Source organism: Vombatus ursinus, unplaced genomic scaffold (assembly GCF_900497805.2).
Source record: "Vombatus ursinus unplaced genomic scaffold, bare-nosed wombat genome assembly UNPS02010219.1, whole genome shotgun sequence".
Taxonomy (NCBI): domain Eukaryota; kingdom Metazoa; phylum Chordata; class Mammalia; order Diprotodontia; family Vombatidae; genus Vombatus; species Vombatus ursinus.
The window spans coordinates 10,186,623-10,207,743 of NW_020949997.1; the positions used below are offsets into that span (position 1 = coordinate 10,186,623).

The window sequence follows — 21,121 nt, forward strand, 5'->3', positions numbered from 1 at the left end:
GACTTCTATCTGTGGAAGATCAGAGAAAGCTTCTTAAAAGGGGTAGAATTTTAGTTAGGACTTGAGGATAGGTGAAATTTTAGCAGATAGGGTTTATGGCAGATGAAAGAGAACAATAGATGAGAAAAAATTTTGAACCATGAATAGTTCATATTGGCAGCATTATAAAGTACGTGAAGGAGGGGTTTATGAGATAAGGTTGGAATGGTAGGTTGGAGCTAGGACTCCATAAATTGCTATACTAAGGAGTATAGATTTTGATAGTCAGTGGAGTTATTGAATGCTTTTGGTTAGGATAATGATGTGATCAGAGGTCTCATTAGGAGCTTTACTCAATCATCAAGTTGTAGGGAAGATAGAATGGGGAGAAAGTGGAAGCAGGAACATCATTTAGAAGTCTGCCAAAAGATTCCAGGAAAAAATAATGAAGGCCTGAACAGTAATTGGATTGGAATGATAGAGATGGATATGAGAGATTTTGTGAAGGTAGAAGCCAGGGGAGAGAAAGGTATTGTGGAGTGATATTTATCAGCGTCAGATATTGTGGAAAGGTCAAGAAAGATGAGTACTGCTTTTTTTAAATTATTATTATTAGCCATGTTGCTAAAAAAAAAAGCAAGTAAAGAAAGTGAAAAACTATAAGCTTCAGTCTGCTTGCAGAGTTCATCAGTTCTCTCTCTGGAGGTAGACAGTGTTTTTCGTTGTGAGTCCTTTGGAAGTTTTGTGGATTATTGTATTGATCAAAGTAGCTAAGTCTTTCACAGTTGATTCTTGTTAAAATATTGTTGTTACTGTGTACAGTGTTATCCTGGTTCTGCTCATTTCACTCTGCATCAGTTCATACAAATTTTCCCAGGTTTTTCTGAAATTATTCCCTTTATCATTTCTTTTTTCTTTTTTGTTTTTTAGTGACACAATTAGGGTTAAGTAACATGCTCAGAGTCACACAGATAGTAAGTGTCAAGTGTCTGAGGCCAGATTTGAACTCAGGTCCTCCGGACTCCGAGGCTGGAGCTCTATCCACTGTACCACCTAGCTACCCCTCCCGTCTTATCATTTCTTATAGCACATTAGTATTCCATTATAATCTTGTACCATAATTTGTTCAGCCATTCCCCAATTGATGGGCATCCCCTCAGTTTCCAATTCTTTGCCATCACAAAAAGAGCTGCTATAAATATTTTTGTGTCTATGGGTTCTTTTCCATTTTCTTTGATCTCTTTGGGATACAGGACTTAGTAGCAGTATTGCTTAGTCAAAGGGTATGCACAGTTTTATAGCCCTTTGGGCATAGTTTCAAAATATTCTCCAGAATGACTTGACCAGTTCACAACTCTACCAACAATGTATCAGTGTACCTATTTTTCTACATCCCCTCCAGTTTTTCTCATTTTCTTTTTCTGTTATGTCAGCTAATCTGATAAGTGTAAGGTAGTACCTCAGATTTGTTTTAATTTACATTTCTCTAATTAAGAAATGATTTTAAATTATTTTTCTTAATTATTTTTCATCTTATATTTCAATAAATATATTTCAATAAAAATATGTGTACACACATATTAAAAATATGTCATGATACCCATGACATATAAATAATAAGATAATTAAAAAATGAAACTTTTATCAGAGAAACTTGCTGTAAAATTTTTTTTCTCCAAATTCCTGTTTTCTTTCTAATTTTGGCTCCATTAGTTTTGTTTGTGTGAAAACTTTTTGATGTCATATAATCAAAATAATCTATTTTACTTCCTTTATCTCCTGTTTGGTCATAAATTCCTTCCCTATCCATAGATCTGACAGGTACATTTTTCCATGCTTCCCTAATTTATTTATGATATCATTCTTTATTGTCTAAATCATTTATCCATTTTAATCTTATCCTGGTATATGTTGGTCTCTGCCTAGTTTCTGCCAAACTGCTTTGCATTAAGGAAGGTAGAAGTCTGCTGACTCCAGAGTCAGCAGATGATATCAAATAAGATAGGGACAGGATGGTATAAATAGTTGGCATGGCTTCAAAGGAGACTATTAAATAGTGGTGGCACAACAAAGGACTAGAATTGAGAGTAGAGAGTAAGAAGTATGCCTTTCTCTCTTGCTTTATAGGTTGGGAGGAATGGGAAAAGTGGCCACCATTGCGAAGTTGAGATGTCATTAGGGGAAGTCTGTTTGAGGATGTAGAGAAGTATAAGAAGAAATGATAGGGAATGGAGAGTAGTACAGTAAAGCAGGTGTTCTAGAAGACATGGTGGAAAGAGTTAGTACAAGTTCTCAGGGATAGATTGGGCCTACAGAGAGAAAATTGAAGTGGCCGGAGTGAATAGGGGAGAAGAAGGCAGGGTGGAAGAATTTGCTCTTTTATTCAGGAATTGAGGGTTTGAAGAGATATGCTGAGTTAACAAATGATTACTGAATTGTTCGTAAAATGGTTTTGGGTTGAATGTTAATACTTTATGTTTTTGTTTTAAATGATATTTTCATCTATAACTTTATTTTTTTTACTTCCTGAAGCAACTCCTAATGCTTCTGGTTACTTCTGCTAAGTTTATGACAACCAAATGTGTCTAAGGAACACATCCTCTCCATTAATAGAACTACAATTGACAATACTAGCATGGTAGTTTTTGTATCTCCTACATCAAATAATACAGTCCTCTGCCCCAGTACACTCTCAATAAATATTTTGCTGCTGTATTTATTGTTTACTTGAATAAATTAAATTTCATTTCTTTATAGTTTCAAAGAGCCTCCCTTCTTACTTGGAGTTCTGCTACCAAATGTGAAGTTGCAACAGGCAGAAAAGTTATTTGAAAACCAGCTTATTGGTCCGGAGTCCATAGCAAATATTGGTGGTAAGCATGTGAAACCATTAAGCTCATCCATGACCTTTAAACTGTTCTTATTTTCTTGTTCTGCTGAGAAATATTTTTACTTGTCTTTTATTTCTTGGAGGGAGTGTGTTCTGTGGTAGTTCCAAATGTTGTTGACTTCCCAACTTTCCAAGTAGAAATCTATATTGCTTATTAGCTTTAAAATATTTATACAATTAGTTGGACAACTTGTTTTTAGTTTTTAGCCTAGTCAATTAAAATGAAAAGCCACTTTTTAATAGTAATTAATTTGAAGGTGACTTGCACTGGGTATCGTGATATATTTTTAATATGTGTATGTGTGTGTGTGTGTGTATGTGTGTATATGCACACGTATATTTTTATTGAAATATATTTATTGAAATACAAAATGAAAAATAACATTAGTGGTCTAGTTATGAAAGTTTAATTTATTTGTAAGACTGGAAGAATAACTGTTGTCTAGCTCCAGTTTGCCTTCCTCTTAATTCATTTGTTAAAATGAGGAGACAATTCCCAGTTAGTGCATTAACCGTCTTTGGTAGGACCTCGTTGCTCAGTCTGGAAAGATTCACTGAAAAGTAGCCTTGTGTTGACGTGGACAAGTTGCACAAGAATTTAACTGAGCAAGATTGGTTTTACCTCAGTGATGATAAAGTAGGAGTTGGTGATCGTGGTGTAACTCCGATTCTATCTCAGGTATCTATGAGCAAGATATTTCATATCTATGGGGCATATAAAGTAAGAGTCAGGAATAGGAATAAATAAAGGACCAATAAAAAGGACTCTGCACTCTACAGCAGTGTGAAGAGTATTGAGCAGTTCATTTGGTAAATTACTTTGCATTCCTTAATGTATAATGTTTATCACTCCAAAAATCTCAATTTTGTTGTCATTGAAATAGTTACAGAGACAGGTTTTAATTATTAGGCTGTTTTTGTGCCCTTCCTTTCCTGATTGACTACTTTGGGTAGTCTCCGTCTCCAAATTTTTGGCCATATTTTGTTCAGAGCTGTGTGACATTTTAGCTGGAGAAAAATAATTTTAAGTGTTGGACATTTTTCTTTATGGAAGCATAAAACTATTTGTTAGTGTGGTATTCTTGTAAAGTATTTTATTAAATAGAACTTTTAATTTTCTTTTAGAAATGACTACATTTAAAATTTTAGAAAATTTATTTTGTTTTTGTTCTTTGGGTAAAAAACAAATAAAAAATAAAAACTCAGATGGAAATTGGCCAACTTTAAGTTATTATTATTGCTGTTGTTATTATTAACTCCTGCTTCACAAACCCCAGTTCTCATCTTTTCTCTCAATTCCAAAATCTATTTCTCCTTACTATTACCATTATGGTTATTTTCCTAATTATTACCAAGGTACTGTTAAAAATAGGCAGTTAAATTAGCTGTGTTTTCTGATATTAGAAATGTAGATGTTTTGGTGATTCACTTGATACCCTTCCTAGTCCATGCCTGGGCACAGTAGGGAACAAATAGAACCATGGCAGGAAGAAGAACAGTATTTAATGACTGATCCTAGCATATTCCATGCATAGAGGCCACATAAGGTTTCACTACCTCATTTTTTTGGATGGATGGAGATATTACCATTAATGGAGAGATTACTCTTAATAGACTGTTTCAGACTTGTGATTTCATTGGTCACTCAGTCTATGAGCATTTATTAAATGCTTATTGTGTTCCAGGCTATTCACAGGGGACACAAAGAAAGGTAAAAAATACAGTCCCAAACAGCATTTTATTTTTGATCTTGGAGATAATAGAGAGCCACTGGACTTTATTAAGTAGGGCAGATGATATGGTCATACTTGTACTTTAGAAAGATCAATTTGACATTGCAGTAGAGGATAGTATGAAGTGGGGCGAGACTCAAAGCCAGGAGTCCAGTTAGAGGCTATTGCAATAGTCCAGGTAAGAGGTGATGGGGGCCTGTTCAAATAGTGATTGTGTGAATGGAGAAAAGGGGACGTATGAGAGATGTTGTGAAGGTAAAAATGACAAGATTTGACAACAAATTGGATATGTAGGGTGAGTGTATGTAAGGATTTGAGGAGAGCATGAAGATTGTGAACCTGGGTGACTGGGAGGATAGTGATAGCCTTTAGGAAAATTGGAAAGAGAACCTTTTTTTGGTGAAAGATAATGAGTATCTTTTGTTTTGTTGAATTTGAGATGCCTATGGGATATCCTGTCCAGCCTGCAGATAAGGTACCCAAATAACCTCTCCTCCCTATCTTTTTCCAGATGTTTTGTTTACTGGCACTGCTGATGGTCGCATTGTAAAACTTGAAAATGGAGAAGTAATCACAGTTGCCAGACTTGGTAAAGGCCCTTGCAGTAAGTCAATGAAGACTTCTCATATATTTCTTGAAATCTAGAGAGACAATGAGTTCTTCCATATAACTACTAGAAGTTAGAAATCAGATAAACTTTCAAGGAATAATGGTTTACCAATAGTAAGTGCAGTGGTCAGGAACTTGAGAGACCATTGGTTTCTCCTAACAGCTTGCCTGGGACTACCTATATGACCGAATGACTACTGGAATAATTTTAGTCATGCTGCCCAATTTCTCTTTACTTTGGTTTTCCCAAAGTACAGTCCTAAGGAATGAAAATATTTGTCCTCTACTGCATTGTTCATTCGCATTCTTCTGTGAACCTCATAGTCAATCAGTTGGTAGACTTCAGTGTTGCCACCTAAATCCTTTGTTATTTTTTTGGGATGACACTGTAGCTGTTAATCTGTATAGAGTTGAAAGCCTGTTTGAAATGGGAAATGTCCCGAAATGATTCAGCTTTTGGAAATAGAAGTTGAACACTTAAATACTGGTTGTCATAGGTTTGATAAAATAGCTTTACAAAAAGAAAAAAAATGGATTCATAGACTGACATTTGAAAGATTAGTTTTGTGTTTTCTGATTAGTAGAAAAAAAGTTCTTTTGATTCAGGTGATAATATGACTCATTAAGATAAATGGTAGCTTTTGGAGGCTGTCACTAACTTATTTTATTAACTGAGAAAAGTCTGAAAATCTTAAGACGAAGATGAAGCTAGATAGTGGTGGTTATTGCTAAGCACATTTTCACCTTTTCAGAAAGTCTATGTGTTGTACAGAGATCATGACTGAGCTGGCAAGGCAACATTAAACAGGTGAAACCTTAACTGTATACCATAATTAGTCTTTTATTGGTATTATGTGTAGAAAAAGAGTAGTCATGAAGATACTACGGAAGATAATTAATCTGCTGTGGGTAGAATTCTGGGCCGGGAATTAGTGTTACTTTCCATTTGTCTTCATAGAAACCAGAGAAGATGAGCCTGCTTGTGGGAGACCTCTTGGCATACGAGTTGGGCCTAATAGTACACTTTTTGTGGCAGATGCTTACCAGGGAATATTTGAAGTGGATCCTAGTACAGGTATGCTGTGACCCTTTGTATTAGAATTATTTTAGAAACTTCAAACTTTGCTTTGAACTAGTTTTGTAATCACAACAAATAGTTCTGTAATATTTTCTCATTCTCTTGAATATATATAAATCATTAACCTATAAGAATTAATTTCAGTATTTTATTTTTAAAACTATAAACTTCATAATAACAGTCAGCAACAAAACAAACATATAAAAAATAACAAATCCCAAATGCTTAGCCTTGAATAAGGTGGAACCAAATGAATTAACAGAAAAGTAAAGAGCATAATTTTGTTCTGTGTGCCTTTAATGGACTGCTCTGAAGTTGTACCCCTTTTGGCTCTGCTTTCCTTCTTTCCTTTCTTTTCTTTTTAAAAAATATAGTTTAGTTATTGTATATAAGGTTCTGGTTTTGTTGATTTTTTTTCCCTCTGCATCTTCTCATATAGACATTTATTCTTTATATGCTTCATATTTATTGGTTTTTATCGCTCCATAATTTCCATGATTTTTTCAGCTGTTCTCTAAATATTGGTCATATAGGTTGTTTCCAGTGTTTTTTTTTTAAATTATTCTAAATAGAGTAGCTTATACATCTAGGTCATTTCATGGTGTTTTGGAGATAGAGTCCTAGCAATGAGATCATTGGGTTGAAAGGTATGATCTCTTTTGAGGTCCTAAGTGCATATTGCCATGTTGCTTTACAAAATGTTTGAAGTAACATATAGTTTTACAAATAGTATTTCTCCATAGACCAACCAAAATTGGATTTTTAAAAAATTACCATTCTAGTGAGTTATAGGTTTGTATATTCAGGTTATCTTAATTTTCCATTCCTCTGATTATTTTGGGAATTTTGAGCATTTTTTCACGTAGTTATTACTAATTTATATTTCTTTTTTCATAAGTTATATACTCATTCTATTTGACTATTATTAGTAGTATTATTATTAGTAATTAGAAGGGTAATATTATCACTCTTATCTTTATGTATTAATTTTTTTCTACATTCTAGATATCAGATTTTATTTATTGCTACTAGTTTTTCCAACCTATTTTTTTCTTTTAATTTTAGAGTTTTTTTAACTGTGCAAAATCCTTTTTCCTTCGTATAATCAAGCCCATTAATTTTTTTCCAATAATTTTTTCTTGTTGATTAGGAAGTCCCTCCTCCTCACATTGAGACAATTGCTTCTACTTTTTTCAGTTTTTAAAAAAAGATTTAAAAATATTTACAGATCCAATTAGAGTTTACTGTGGTATTTGGAATGGATCCAAACCCATTTTTTGTCAACTATTTTTTCTGGAAGTCTTTAATGAATAGTGATTTTATTCCCTAGTGTTTAATTGAGGAATTTATCTAGCAGTAATCTTTTATATTCATTGGTTCAATTAATGGGTTCCTGTATTCTTTTTCTAGTGCCAGATAATTTTGAAAAAATTGTTTTATATTTTACATTTTAATATCCAGCTTTGTTATTTCTCCTTTGCCAGTACTTTTCCCCATAGTTCTCAACATTCTTGTCTGTGCTTTTCAGTATTAATTTTACTTTGACTTTGTCTAATTCTATAGACCAACATGTCACTATTTTGTATATTGTGTATTGTATTTTGTGTATTGTATTAAATCTCTAGGTTATTTTGGGAAGTATTGCCATTTTACTATATTTAGACAATCCAGTCATAAGTTCAGTTCTCCCTTCAATTCTATCAAAATCATCTTATTCATTGTATAGGTCCTTTGTATGTCTTGATTAGTAAGAGACAACTTGGTGTAGTGGGAAGCATGCTGAAATTTGGACCTGGAAGACCAGTGGTCACACCCTAGATCTGTTCCATATTAACTGTCCCAAGATTACATAAACTTGGGCAAGCTGCTTAAAATTTCTAGGCCTCAGTTTGCTCATCTGTAAAGTAAGGGTTTGGACTAGGTGATCTCTAAGATCCCTTCAAGTTCTAAGTCTGATTTTAAGTTAGTACCCCTAAGGTAATGATGAAATTAATTTCTTTTTCAGTTTCTTTTGTTCTCAGTGATGAAATCTAGAAATAAATGATTTTTGTGAGCATATCTAACAAAGTACACACTATGTTCAAGGTTCTTTACTAGATGCTGAAGAAATAAAGGGATAGGGATAAGGCCTGGATATATGATTTCATTAGTATAGCCTCCCAGCAGAGGCAAATCCCTCTGCTAGTGTAGGATGGCATTTTCTCTGCAATTTATAGACTTAGAGTGTTGCCTAAAGCACTGAGAAGTTAGGTGCCTTGTCCGTGGTCATCAAACCAGTGTATTTCAGAGTCAGGACTTGAACCCAGTTCTTCTTGGCTTCAAGGGTGCCTCTCTACTGCACCACATTTTTTCTCAGGGTGTGTATGTGTGTCTGTAGTGGGATGAGAGTGGGAGGGTGGACAAAGACTAAAACCAACAGGTTTGCCTTTGAGGAGCTTAAATTATTTATCTTTGTATGCAAGACATTACACATGGCATCTGTACTACCAACATTGGGGTAGATTCTGTGGTTCTTTTTTTTTTTAATTTTTAAAAGATTTTTAGGCAATTGGGGTTAAGTGACTTACCCAGGGTCACACAGCTAGTAAGTGTCAAGTGTTTGATCTGAGACCAGATTTGAACTCAAGTCCTCCTGACTTCAGGGCTGGTGCTCTATCCACTGTGCCACCTAGCTACCCCCAGATTCTGCGGTTCTTAGTAAAATTTTATCTAACTGGAAGGGCAAGTACCAAAGGAGTCTACATTTGTGAAAACAGCTTGTTAAATAAAGATTTTTAGCTTCAATAATCTGAAAGTTCACAAGATGGTCCTTATTTCATGAATGTTTTTGTTTCTTGGTATCACTTTGTCATTATGTCTCTCTCTGTGACTCTGCAGGTGTGTCTACATCTCTCTCCATATATCTTTGTGTATGTCAGTGTCTATCTTTCCTCCCTTAATTAACTAAAATAAAGACCTTAAGCTAAAAAAAAATTGTATTTATCAAAATTTTAGGCTTGTTCTGAATTTTAGAATCAGACATGAAGGGTTTTTAATATTAATATTTTGTTTCTCAAATTTAAACTGTTGATTTTTTAAAACTTCTATGGTGACTGATTATATATTTTTTCATAAATAGAAAAAAGTGCCTCACCTTTTTGTGTGTATCTTGGACTCCTTTGGCAATTTGACTCTCATAATAATGCTTTTAAATATATAAAATAGATAGGATTACAAAGGGAATAAGTTATATTGAAATAAAGATATACAGATTCCCTGAAATCTATTTTCACATCCCTTGGGTGTTCATAGATGTAAGATTAAGAACCCTTGCCTTAGAGGAAGTAGGATATGTGCTTTAAGTGAATTTATGGTCTGAGAATATTATTATATTTTGATATACTTAAGGGAAAAAAAACTTTTAAAAGTCTTCAGAGTTTCTAGTCTTCTAATTTACATGACAAAATATTTTATTCTCATTTTTCTTTTCGAAGATAATTAGGTTTATGTTTTAAAAATCATCTTTTTTGACATTTAGGTTCTTGGAAAAATCAAGTTTAAAGTGAAATCAGGTTTTTTTTTTTTCTATTCAGGTAGAGTGAAACATCTCTTGTCTTCCCAAATACCCATTGAGGGAAAGAAAATGTCATTTGTGAATGATCTGACAATTACTCAGGATGGGAGGAAAATTTATTTTACGGATTCTAGCAGTAAATGGCAAAGACGAGATTATCTGCTCTTGGTTATGGAGGGTACAGATGATGGACGGTAAGTGTTGATCCTTGTATTTCTACTCAATTATAGAAGTTAAGGAGGGTAACAAGTACAATTTATAACTTTTAAAAGAACCTCTAGAGCGTTAGAAACATTGACGACATCTGTTGTTTTTGTATCACCATCATTTCTAAATGTGTACTTCCCCTACCAGGTAAACTTTCCCTTGTAACAAAGAATAAAAAAGAAAGAGGGAAAAAAAAAGCAAGTATGAAACATAGTGCATCATGCCTGTGGCCCTTACTTCTCAGGAATTTTTCTCTTCTCTAGAACTGGAAACTAAGTAGATGCCCATCAACTAAAGAATGGCCAAACAAATTGTGGCACATGAATATATTGGAATATTATTGTACCATAAGAAAGGATATATGGGAAGACACATAAACTAAAGTGAAATAAGCAGAATCAGGAAAACAACTTATGCAATGACTTCAACAGTGTAAATGGATTTATTTTTTAATGAAACTGAATGCTGTTGATCATTATAATGACCAAACTTGGCTCTAGAGAAGAGAAGAAATTATTGGGTATGAAGAAAATGGACACTCATGGTGTTGGGCTATACTGTAATTCTTTGCTTAAAATTTCGTATCTGTGTGACAGCTAGTTTAAAAAAAAAAGTTTGTTTGAAGAAGGAGGGGACACAAAGTCAGGCATACAAGATTGTTGCCTTTAATTGTTTAATTAATCCTAGTGCAAAGATACTTCTATGATGACCCTGTGAATTGGGGACCAGTTCCATTATGACTAATTTTTCAAGCTAGTTAATAGCATGAGATTTGAATTCTCTTGGGTAGTCAGATTATGCAAGAATCCTATAGACCCATTTACATGCTTAAGTTGTAGATTCTTGTATGCATTCCTTTTTTTTTTACCTAGTTTTGTTATCTCGGTATGTTATGCAAGACTTACTTCACTAACAACTTTGATCAGTTGTATATAGATTCCCAAGAATAAGAGGTCAGGCTTATCAATACTTATTCATAGATATAGCAAAGTTCCTTACATAGGAGAAAAATAGAGTGGGAAACATAATCATATGAACACAATACTTTAGTGGATGCACGATTTTCTCAAAGTAGTTATTTTTCCAACTGTACAGCTTACAACCTATCCACATTTCATCCTGTGAAATTATTGTTGGTGTTAATTGATTAATTTGAGTTATCCGTTTCTTATCCCTCATCTTTGTCACATGCCTGGTCTACCTCATTTTCTAATCATTCCACTTCTTGCAAGTCACTGATGTCCATGTGTTGCAGCCTTCTTATTGGCCCCCCTCCCCATACATCTTCCCATTGTCTTTTTGGTCCCCTGCAAGTCTGATTTTTAAAGATGTGGTGTCCTGTGAATCAGTCATTAAAGCAAGGCAGATGATGTTAAAAAGGTGGGTTTTTGGGCTTGGGGGCAACTTGGAATCATTAAAGGTGCTGCACAGTTTCATAAATGTAATCCATATACTTCTCATATTCTTTTTCAATTCTGGGCTTAGCTTATTGTCCATCTGCAGTGCCAAGATATTGGCAGGGATGAGCCACCTCAGTGGGCTGCCTAGCCAGCTGTATCTTGTTGCCTGGATGATGTGCATTCGTCATTTATTTGGTTTTCCCACCTGGACTGTTAGGTAGATCTCTGTTGAGTTTTAGGGGATTGTTTTGTTGAAAAAGCTTTGTGTAGTATTGAGCATTTAATGTAATCAATGCAGCACCATTTGCAAAAAGCAGCCTTTGGAGAATGTCATCATATAGAGGTAATTCCCTTAATATTTATATTCTAAATTGATCATGTTCTGTGAAAATGATGAACACTTTTGGTGGCTTTGTATTGCCCTCCTTTATTCCTTATTTGGTATTTGGAGGATTATTATACAATTGCAGCTGTCAAACATTGTTATATCTGTCAAGGAATCTTATGTAATCTAAACATTTGAATGGGAGACATCTTGTTTAGGAAGAGCTTTTAAAACCACTTCTTGTTCTGCAAAGTCAAACACAGGAACCTTAAAAAAAATTTTTTTAAAGTAAAACATTTAACTGGAACTAAAACACTTAAAAAAACAGTAAGAAAAGCAAGTTCTACATGTACATTCCAGGAATTAGGATCTCATTTTGGAACAATGAATGAGGAAAATGAGGGAGAAAATCTTCAATAAGAATCATATCTGATGTGAGAAGGGAATGGCAAAAAATCCTTGAGTCAAACTGAAGAGAGCCGTACGTGAATAGGCCTGTACAGCAATTGGATCTTTGCTCAGAGGATCCACTTGTTTTATCTCTGCTCCGCAGCCTGTCTCTATTTGCTTTGTGGAGTCTCAGAAACATGCTGACATTCATGTGATCCTGAAATGCTGCCATTAGAGACTTCCATCTATGTATTTTCCCTTACACATTGGGCATTTTTTTTCATTTAACATGCAAAAAGACATTTGTAGTGCAAAAAGATTCTAAAAATCCTGTGAATATTCTAAGCAAGCTTTTGATGCAACAAGTGAGATAATGAGTAAATACCCTTTTGGTGAGTGAAACCAAGGTTTATTATGGAAATGCAAATCTCGTCAGATGATAGTGGCAGTTAACTGCTGAACAGAAGCTACAAATTACAGAAGCCTCAACCACCCCCTGACATAGTAGAACAAAAGTGACTTTCTCATTAACCTTGTAACTGGGCATCTACGAAGTTCTAGAGTTAAAGGTTTTTTAGTACGGCATTGATTCTAATTTTTATTCAGACCAGGTTCAGGGATCTTCTGGAGTGGGATAGACCCAAAAATCTTACCTTGATTTTCAGATCCTCCCTGTGCTCAAGAGCTCCTGAGAGTCTCACATTAAGTCGGATGATTTGGGTTTATTCCAGGGAAACAACAGGAATTTCAACAACAATCTCTGTCTGTCTCTTTCTGTTTTGAGGATGGAGTTGGTAGACAACAGTGACAAGATGTAGAATGGATAGTATAAAAAAACCTCTAATGAGAACTGGGAAATAGTAACAATATCCAATTTAGATGAGGAGAGAAGATACGTTTCTGATTTACTGAAGAAATTGAACACTCTGAACTATTTTGTGATGGCACTTTTGTAATGATGGTAGAAAAGTTCAATAAGCATCTATTAAGTATCTTCTTAAATTTGTCTCTGATTTGATCTGGAAACCTTGGATCTCTCTTGGCTTGGAAAAAAAAATCTCCTAAGGTAGCTAGAGAATCTATCAAAGCTCTTCCGGGTTTGGTACTGGGTTTGGTAGCAGTCTCTTGGCTCCCAACTTATTATCTTTGATGCTCATCTAGAAATAAATCAGCCATTTGAATCCAGCTCACCTTGAGATGTGAATGATTTTCAATATCAAAGCAACATCCTAAAGTGCCCAGTAGGGGGGGCAGGATACTTAAAAACATCACCAAATACCATTTATCCTTGTTCTTATATTATTGAATGGAATGTTTATTTATTGCCAATTCATTTATTGCTATTTTTCAGATTGCTAGAATATGATACTATAACCAGAGAAGTAAAGGTTTTAATGGAGGGATTAAGGTTCCCTAATGGAGTCCAGCTGTCTCCTGCTGAAGATTTTGTTTTGGTGGCAGAAACTACCATGGCAAGAATAAGAAGGTATGTGATAACTTGTGGGATAGGACAATGAGGATTACTTATTATAATTTTTCTTCTATGAGTATGTTTCTATCAAATACTTACTGATAATATTTTAGTACTAAATAAAAAAAGAGATCACTTTTTTTTTTTACCCTTACTATCCAGGGCTACTTTTTTTTTCTATTCCCTATTTCTTATATATATAGTAGCTAGATGGCTCAGTGGATAGAGTGCTGGGCTTGGAGTCAGAAAGACCTGAGTTCAAATCCAGCCTCAGAATCTTAGTAGCTGTGTGGCCTTGGACAAGTTACTTAGCCCTGTTTGACTCAGTTTCCTCATCTGTAAAGTAAGCTAGAAAAGGAAATGGCAAACCACTCCATTATCTTTGCCAAGAAAACCCCAAGTGAAGTCACACAGAGTCAGACATGACTGAAACAACTGAATAACAACAAAAATTTCTTATATATATGTTGAAAATTTGTTCCTGTAAGATCCTACTCAGGTTAATGTTACTTCATTACACATCTTTCTGGCCTGCCAATTCAGTTCTTTCCCTGATTCCTTCCTTTGTGCTCTTTTACTTTCATGGTTTATGATAACTATACATTTCTTCTAATATGTTGTTATGTATAGTTGGAAAGGTGTTTTTTTTTTTAAATCAAAGAAACATAGATATCTATAGAACTGATTGGGACCTTAGTAGCCATCTAGTCCAACCACCTTGTTTTACAGGTGTGAAACTGTGGTCCAAGAAGTTAAGTGACTTGTCCAAGGTCATACGGGTAGAAAGCAATGAACCCAGGATTTGAACTCTGGTTCTTTGACTCTGAATCCAGCACTCTTTTCACTGTACCAATATAGCTTATATCTACAAGGCTTTTAAAAAATGGAAATTTAAATGTTTCTCCAGTTTTCTATAAGCTTAGATTCCTATTCTGAGAGTCGGGTTGGGATAAAGTCTCTTGATTTCTATCATTGTTTTTTTTTTTTCTTTTTTTTTTTCAGATTCTATGTGTCTGGGCTTATGAAAGGTGGGGCAGACATGTTTGTAGAGAACATGCCTGGTTTTCCAGATAACATTCGACCAAGCAGCTCTGGAGGATACTGGGTCGCCATGTCAACTGTTCGACATAATCCTGGGTTTTCTATGATGGATTTCTTATCAGAAAAGCCATGGATTAAAAGATTAATTTTTAAGGTAACTAAAATCTTTAGTTCTGTGAACAAATGGAAAAATACCCAGTTGTGATCTTAAAGGTTCATTTGAGCACTAAAAGTTCTATTTTTTTATAGTTCTACAATTCTTTGTCAATTAATTTATTAATTTAAGTGAACATGTGAAAGAAATAGGAAAATATGTGTAAGATTGGAGTAAATTAAAAAAAAATTGGTAAAAAATACAGCAATTTGGTTTCAGAAAGGATAAAGTAGTACAGTTTAAAAAATGAGATATCCTTCCTCAGTTTTCTCATTTAAGTTATTTTCAGACTAATGACAAAATTGAGATCCATAGGGGGAAAATATTGTATAATTATAGAGTATATTCATATGTTCATGTTCTAGACGCAGATTTTATTTTATGCTTAATTTGGCAAGATTGTTGGCATTATAATAGAAATCTCTAGTTTCTTACTTCTGACATGAGGCAGCCATTCTTGTGATAGTTCTACTAACTCTGTTATTTTTCATTTGATTTAGGTACCCTTACAATCTAAGAGGTAGATACCTAGAACTTTAGTTTTCAAAACCTAAGACTGGGCCTTGAAACTTGATCTAAAATGCCTTACATATAGTAGGCGCTTAATAAATGTTGATTAGATTGGATTCATTTGTTCCCCCCATCCATCCATTCTCTTACTGCTTTGTGTTGCGGAGAGTAGAAGCATTAGCCTCCTCTGACATGTTGACTCTTACTATGTTGGGATTCCTAATCTCCTTTAACAAGTAGCAGCATCATGACCTGTGGAACTATACCCACTCTCTACTAGTTTATTGGTACATATTGGAGTTAGATTTGGCAAAAGACCCTCCCCCCATCAGCTGGTGAGCATAGTTACCTTATGAGAGCCCTCATGAGGTATAAAATAATAGCAGTACCTCATGTTTGTATAATACCTTATACTTTGCACAGCATTAATGTGCTCATTATTGTACTTGGTTCTTTTTTTTTTCCTTTGATTCTCCCAACGTGTATGTGATATAGATAGGGTATTGACATTTCCATTTTAAAGATGAGAAAACTGAAGCATATGTAAGTTAAGTGATTTGCCCAGAACTGAACAAATTAGTTTTAGAGCTGGAAGTATCCATAGATCACTTGAGTCTTATTCTAGTTCTATTTACACTATTTCACCATGTGGTAGAGTGGAAAGAAGATGAATTTGGAGCTAGAGATCTTGGATTTGAATCTCAGCTGCACTATTTTATTACCTGTAGACTACCCGGAAATCACTTCATTTCTTGTGGCCTCAGTTTTGTCTTCTATAATATTATGGGATTGAACTAGATAGACGTCTAAGACCTCTAGTAGCTCCAGTTCTGTGGCCCATTGTGCCAAGCAGTATCTAGTCTCATGAGATGATGAATTCCATGAGTAGTTTGTTGCTCAGCCATGTCCAACTTTTCGGGATCCCATTTGGGGTTTTCTTGGCAAAGATACTGCAGTGGTTTACCATTTCCTTCTCCAGCTCATTTTACAGATGAGGAAACTGAGGCAAACAGGGGTAAGTGATTTGCCCAGGGTCACACAGCTGGTAAGTGTCTGAGGCCAGATTTGAACTCACAAAGATGAGTTTTCCTGACTCCAGGCCTAGCACTCTATATTTTGTGCCACCCAGCTGCCCTCTAAGAGTGTAAGATATGCACAAAATATCTGTATGTGACTCATTCTGTGATGACACTTAACATTTTTTATTGAATTCAATTATCAGTCTAAAATTTTTGCAATCTACTAAATTTTATTAGCTATGCTAAATTTGAATCACATTTATAATAAGGATTTTCTAAAAATTATTTACCATTTGGTTAATTCCAAGAAAACTGCTGCTTTGTTTGTGGGCCCAATATTGGCACTTAAGTTTGATGTTTCCTTCAACTAGAGAAACTCAGGATGAAAAACTGTAATAGAAAAAAAACACTTAAATTAGGAATCCTGCAGATATGGGTTCTAGTCTTAGCTTTGCCATTGCCTTGTTCTGTGATTTTGAGCAAGTAATGTATGTAATCTTTGTGCTTCTGTTTCCCTTTCTATAAAATAGGGATGATATCTGTCCTCCCTACCTTTCTAGGTTGTGGTCACAGTTAAGATAATGTGTGAAAGCACTTTGGAAACCTCAAATGCTCTGATTCAGATGTTAAGTACTATTTTAGAATTTAATGTTCTCTTTTCTCTGCACCCTTTGTATATGATAAGGCTTTCCTTGTAATTACGTGGTATTATGAAATAATGTGAAATATTGCATTCAGTATGTACATCTATGATTCTATAAAGGATAGCTCCTCTTCATTATATTTCCTTGTGCTGGCCTAAATAGTGTATCATTCCCACTCTTAAAATGCATTTAAAATATCTGTTTACTTGGCAAAATATAGCATAATGGAAAATAACCAGTATCCTATTTTACACATGTATATATGGTAATGTGTGCATTAAAATGAAACACATATTTTTGCTTATAGCGTTGTACTGAATAATCATATTTTTTGGGATTATAATTTGTTATAGAGTACTAATTAGAAAAAAATGATACCCACTGGAAGAATATTTGCTTTTTAATTTTAACTTTATTTAAAAAAAAAAGACATTTCTGGTTACTTCAGCTTCTGAGAGGCAATTTGCCAACAATTATTTATTGAAAACCTACCTACTATGCTGGGCACTGTATCTTATATACTCCAGCAGTAGCATGCAGGGCACTAATACACTAAAAGTGGCAGTTACCATTGAAACAATTTATAATGTTTTACTTAGTATAGAGGGTGAATTCCTCATGCAATATAATATTATGGTTTACAGTTATCTCAACAGTGGTTCTGGAAACTTTGTCAATATGTCAAGGTGCTGTAATTTCATTAGGGTTGAGTACTCCCTCCACTAAGACAAATTTCTTCCACTATAATTTGGTGATGATATTTGAGATTTGCCATCACCTTATTGCTAGCCTGGTGTGGAATCTCTCCCAACTTAACATGCCTTCTGTCTTTAAAGCAGAAATGGATAAAAATGCTTATTTTTATACTTGTTTATATTTTAATACTTGTTATTAATCCAGGTTTAGGATGTTATTGTTAATAGTTATGCTGTTCTTATTCATATGTGCTGCCATAGATCACTGTAAACTAATCATATCTTACTTGTTTTTGGATCCAACTCGTAGAAATTATTTAATTATTTTTTTACTTCATTTTGTCCAGTCTATAATTTTGTATTTTTCGTTTTGACTGATCTTAAGATCTGTTACATCCACCATAATTACAGTTGAACTATTAAGAACTGATTGTGTGAAATCAGATAAGCCACAGATTCAATCAGAAAATAAGTCTTCCAATATGCTTCCTTTCTAGCTATTAAGTCCAGAAACAGTGTCGAAGTTTGTGCCTCGATACAGCCTCGTCTTGGAACTTGGAGACAATGGAGCCTATCAGAGAAGTTTACATGATCCCAGTGGACTGGTTGCTGCCTATGTTAGTGAAGTGCACGAACAGGATGGACACCTTTACTTGGGCTCCTTCAAATCTCCTTTTCTTTGCAAACTTAACCTTGATCTCCTTTAACCAATCACAAAGAAATCTAATGCTACTGCTCTAGGAATTGTCCTGTTCCAATATTTTAGTGGTCTAAGTACCCAAGGTGTTCCTTTACCCATAGTCATGGAAATGCATCTACCAGTATTCAATGTCATCCCTTTACAGTGTAGCAGGGGAATACCACAGCACTCTGCTCATCTGTTAGCTTTCCATGGTAGGATCTTTTCATCTTGATTGACTTCTTTTAAAGGTGAGCGCCTAAGATGATGGCTTTGGGAATTCAGGTAACAGAATTCTCTCATCCAAGAATGTCTGCTTTTGTACCAGTTCTCTAGAGAACTTTGAATTCTTTTATATACTTAATCAATCGAAGGAACTTATTTCTGCTACTAGTTCTGTTCTTCCATCCTTAGCTTTGCTACCTGTGAAATAGGATTAATAACTACATTGGGAAGGGATGCTTTGATATACACAGAAAAAAGCTATGGAAAGTAGGAGTTATATTATAAAGATTTATGCTTGAACACTGATTGCAGTAATCCAAGAAGCACCCCCCCTGCACAATTGAAGTGGTTTGTCTGGCTAGGCTTTTAGGTAATCAAAGCTTTGCCTCTTGAAGAGCACTAAAGGCTTTTAGGATACCTCAGTTCCTTTCAACTATTTAAAGGTTAGGTGCTGCAAGAAGGTTCTCTGGTGAAACTCAGTTTATTTCAATAACACCAAGAGTCAATACTAATGTCTTTCTAAAAGCTACCTATTATAGTAGAATGACGTTACCTAATACATTCAATCCAACAGTGATTTCTTTAGAAGAACATGATTTTTTTGCCTTTACATTGTTTCCATCTAGAACTGCAGACATGGTTAAAATCACTATGTTCCAATGTCATGTTTGCATTGCTTACTACCTTGACAAGTAGTTATCTATTACGTTAGTGGCAAACTGCAAGAATAAGAACTATGTAATAATGAATATATTAAATTTGCTTTTCTGCTATTTGACTTTTTTGACTGTGTCATCCAGAAAATTATTTTATCATATAGTATAATTATTAGAACAATGTCTGAAAATTAAGTTCTGCACATTATTATCAGGAGGCCAGTTTTCATTAACATGTTTTTATTTAGCAGAGAAATGTTAGATTTAGTATGGAATTAATAGTTAACAGTGCTACTTGAAGAGAATAGTACTGTCTTCTATGGCAAATTGTGGTATACTTTGAGAGGCAGCCCAGTTTAGAAAAATTTGCTTGAATTAATTTGCCTTTCCTTGCCATGGACTTAATCCTTTGTGGCCCTATAGTTAACTATGTTGCTTTTCTATTCTTTTTTTTCCCCCAACTCCTCCAATCTATAAATATGTATTAGGGAAATTGTTGAAGTGCTTTGGGGAAAGATACTATTTTAAATAGAATGTGGTGTTCAAGTTTGATAATTTAGATAACTGTGTTTTAAGCTTAGACTATGTGTACTAATTGAGTGGATACTACAGAAAAACAACTAAACAACAAACAATATGTACTAAATGGGCAGCTAGGTGGTGCAGTAGATAGAGTGCCAGAACTGGAGTCAGGAAGACTCATCTTCCTGCTTTGAAATCTGGCCTTAGATACTTATTAGCTGTGTGACCCTGAGCAAGTCACTTAACCCTGCTGGAGAAGGAAATGGTAAACCACTCCAGTATCTTTGCTAAGAAAACCCCAAATGGGGTTACGAAGAGTGAGACATGACTGAAAATGATTGCACAACAACAAATAAGTACTAATTATATCACTGCCTGTTTTTATTTTTTTTTAAACTGGTCTGCTCTTATATTGGATATACCCTTAGGTGACTAGGATGTAGGGCTATAATGTTAGTCCATTATGTTGAATTACTCATGTAACGTCTTCTTTATGTAAGGAAAGCTGATGGGAAATCGAGACAGGTAAAATCCTATCTTTACTCCGTGAAGCTATGTAGTATAGCATATAATTAATATTGACTATTGAACTTTTTTGAGTGTTCAGTGTATAGAGGAATGTTTATTTCACTTATTTAGCATTTCTTCTGTGACAGGTTCTGTATGAAACAATTAACATCCTTGTGCATCATGAAATCACAAGCCTTTTTTTAAAAAAAATCGTAAAGCAACCATTTAATAGTGGCATGTTGAATCATTATCTTATTTATGCTTAAGGGCTGACCTTTTAGTGTAGCAAATTTCTTTTACCTTTGTCAATTTCTAGCATCCTAGATAGATGATGAAGAGCTATGCTTTTCAGGCCTTAATTTTCACAAATATTAATAAACCTATGGATGCTGGTATTTACCATTTTTTGAAAAGGAGTCTCAGTTTTGCAGCAGATATGGATTTGCAGTATGGCTTTCATGCTGAAGATGCTGTTTCCTGTGCTTTATTTAGAAATTTGGAATTAGTGGAAAAAGCCAAAAACTCTTTAGTAGGATTGATTATGACTATTTGTATGTATATATTGTACCCAAAAAGATTTGTTTTTACTGTGACTTTACAATTACTTATGCTCTAATGCAATGCAGTGCTTGAGTCTTTTATGAAGAAAAAATTGGGGGTAGTGGCCAGATAATTTTCTATGGGTCAGAAACTTCAGTTTTGAGATATTACCTATTTTAGAATAGATGCACCAACCAAGTGCAGAAATCGTTGAGTGAATGCTGCTGGTGAAAAAGTCAGCAATTGATCCTGCTTTCTGAATTAAAGCTATGAAATTTAGTTAAGTTGATT

The 21,121-nt window shown here is 34.5% G+C and overlaps 1 protein-coding gene across 2 annotated transcripts in view; it reads left to right on the forward strand.

Annotated features, from left to right (window-relative positions):
* Nucleotides 1-19,380, forward strand: part of APMAP (adipocyte plasma membrane associated protein) — a 32,489-nt gene extending 13,109 nt beyond the window's left edge. For both annotated transcript variants that reach the window (XM_027853871.1, XM_027853872.1), the window contains exons 3-9: nucleotides 2,737-2,852; nucleotides 5,114-5,206; nucleotides 6,170-6,286; nucleotides 9,862-10,036; nucleotides 13,516-13,650; nucleotides 14,638-14,830; nucleotides 18,196-19,380. In XM_027853871.1, the coding sequence (XP_027709672.1) occupies nucleotides 2,737-2,852; nucleotides 5,114-5,206; nucleotides 6,170-6,286; nucleotides 9,862-10,036; nucleotides 13,516-13,650; nucleotides 14,638-14,830; nucleotides 18,196-18,405 (1,039 nt within the window). In that variant the 3' untranslated portion in view covers nucleotides 18,406-19,380. The remainder of the gene's footprint in view (nucleotides 1-2,736; nucleotides 2,853-5,113; nucleotides 5,207-6,169; nucleotides 6,287-9,861; nucleotides 10,037-13,515; nucleotides 13,651-14,637; nucleotides 14,831-18,195) is intronic.
* The last annotated feature ends 1,741 nt before the right edge of the window (nucleotides 19,381-21,121 follow it).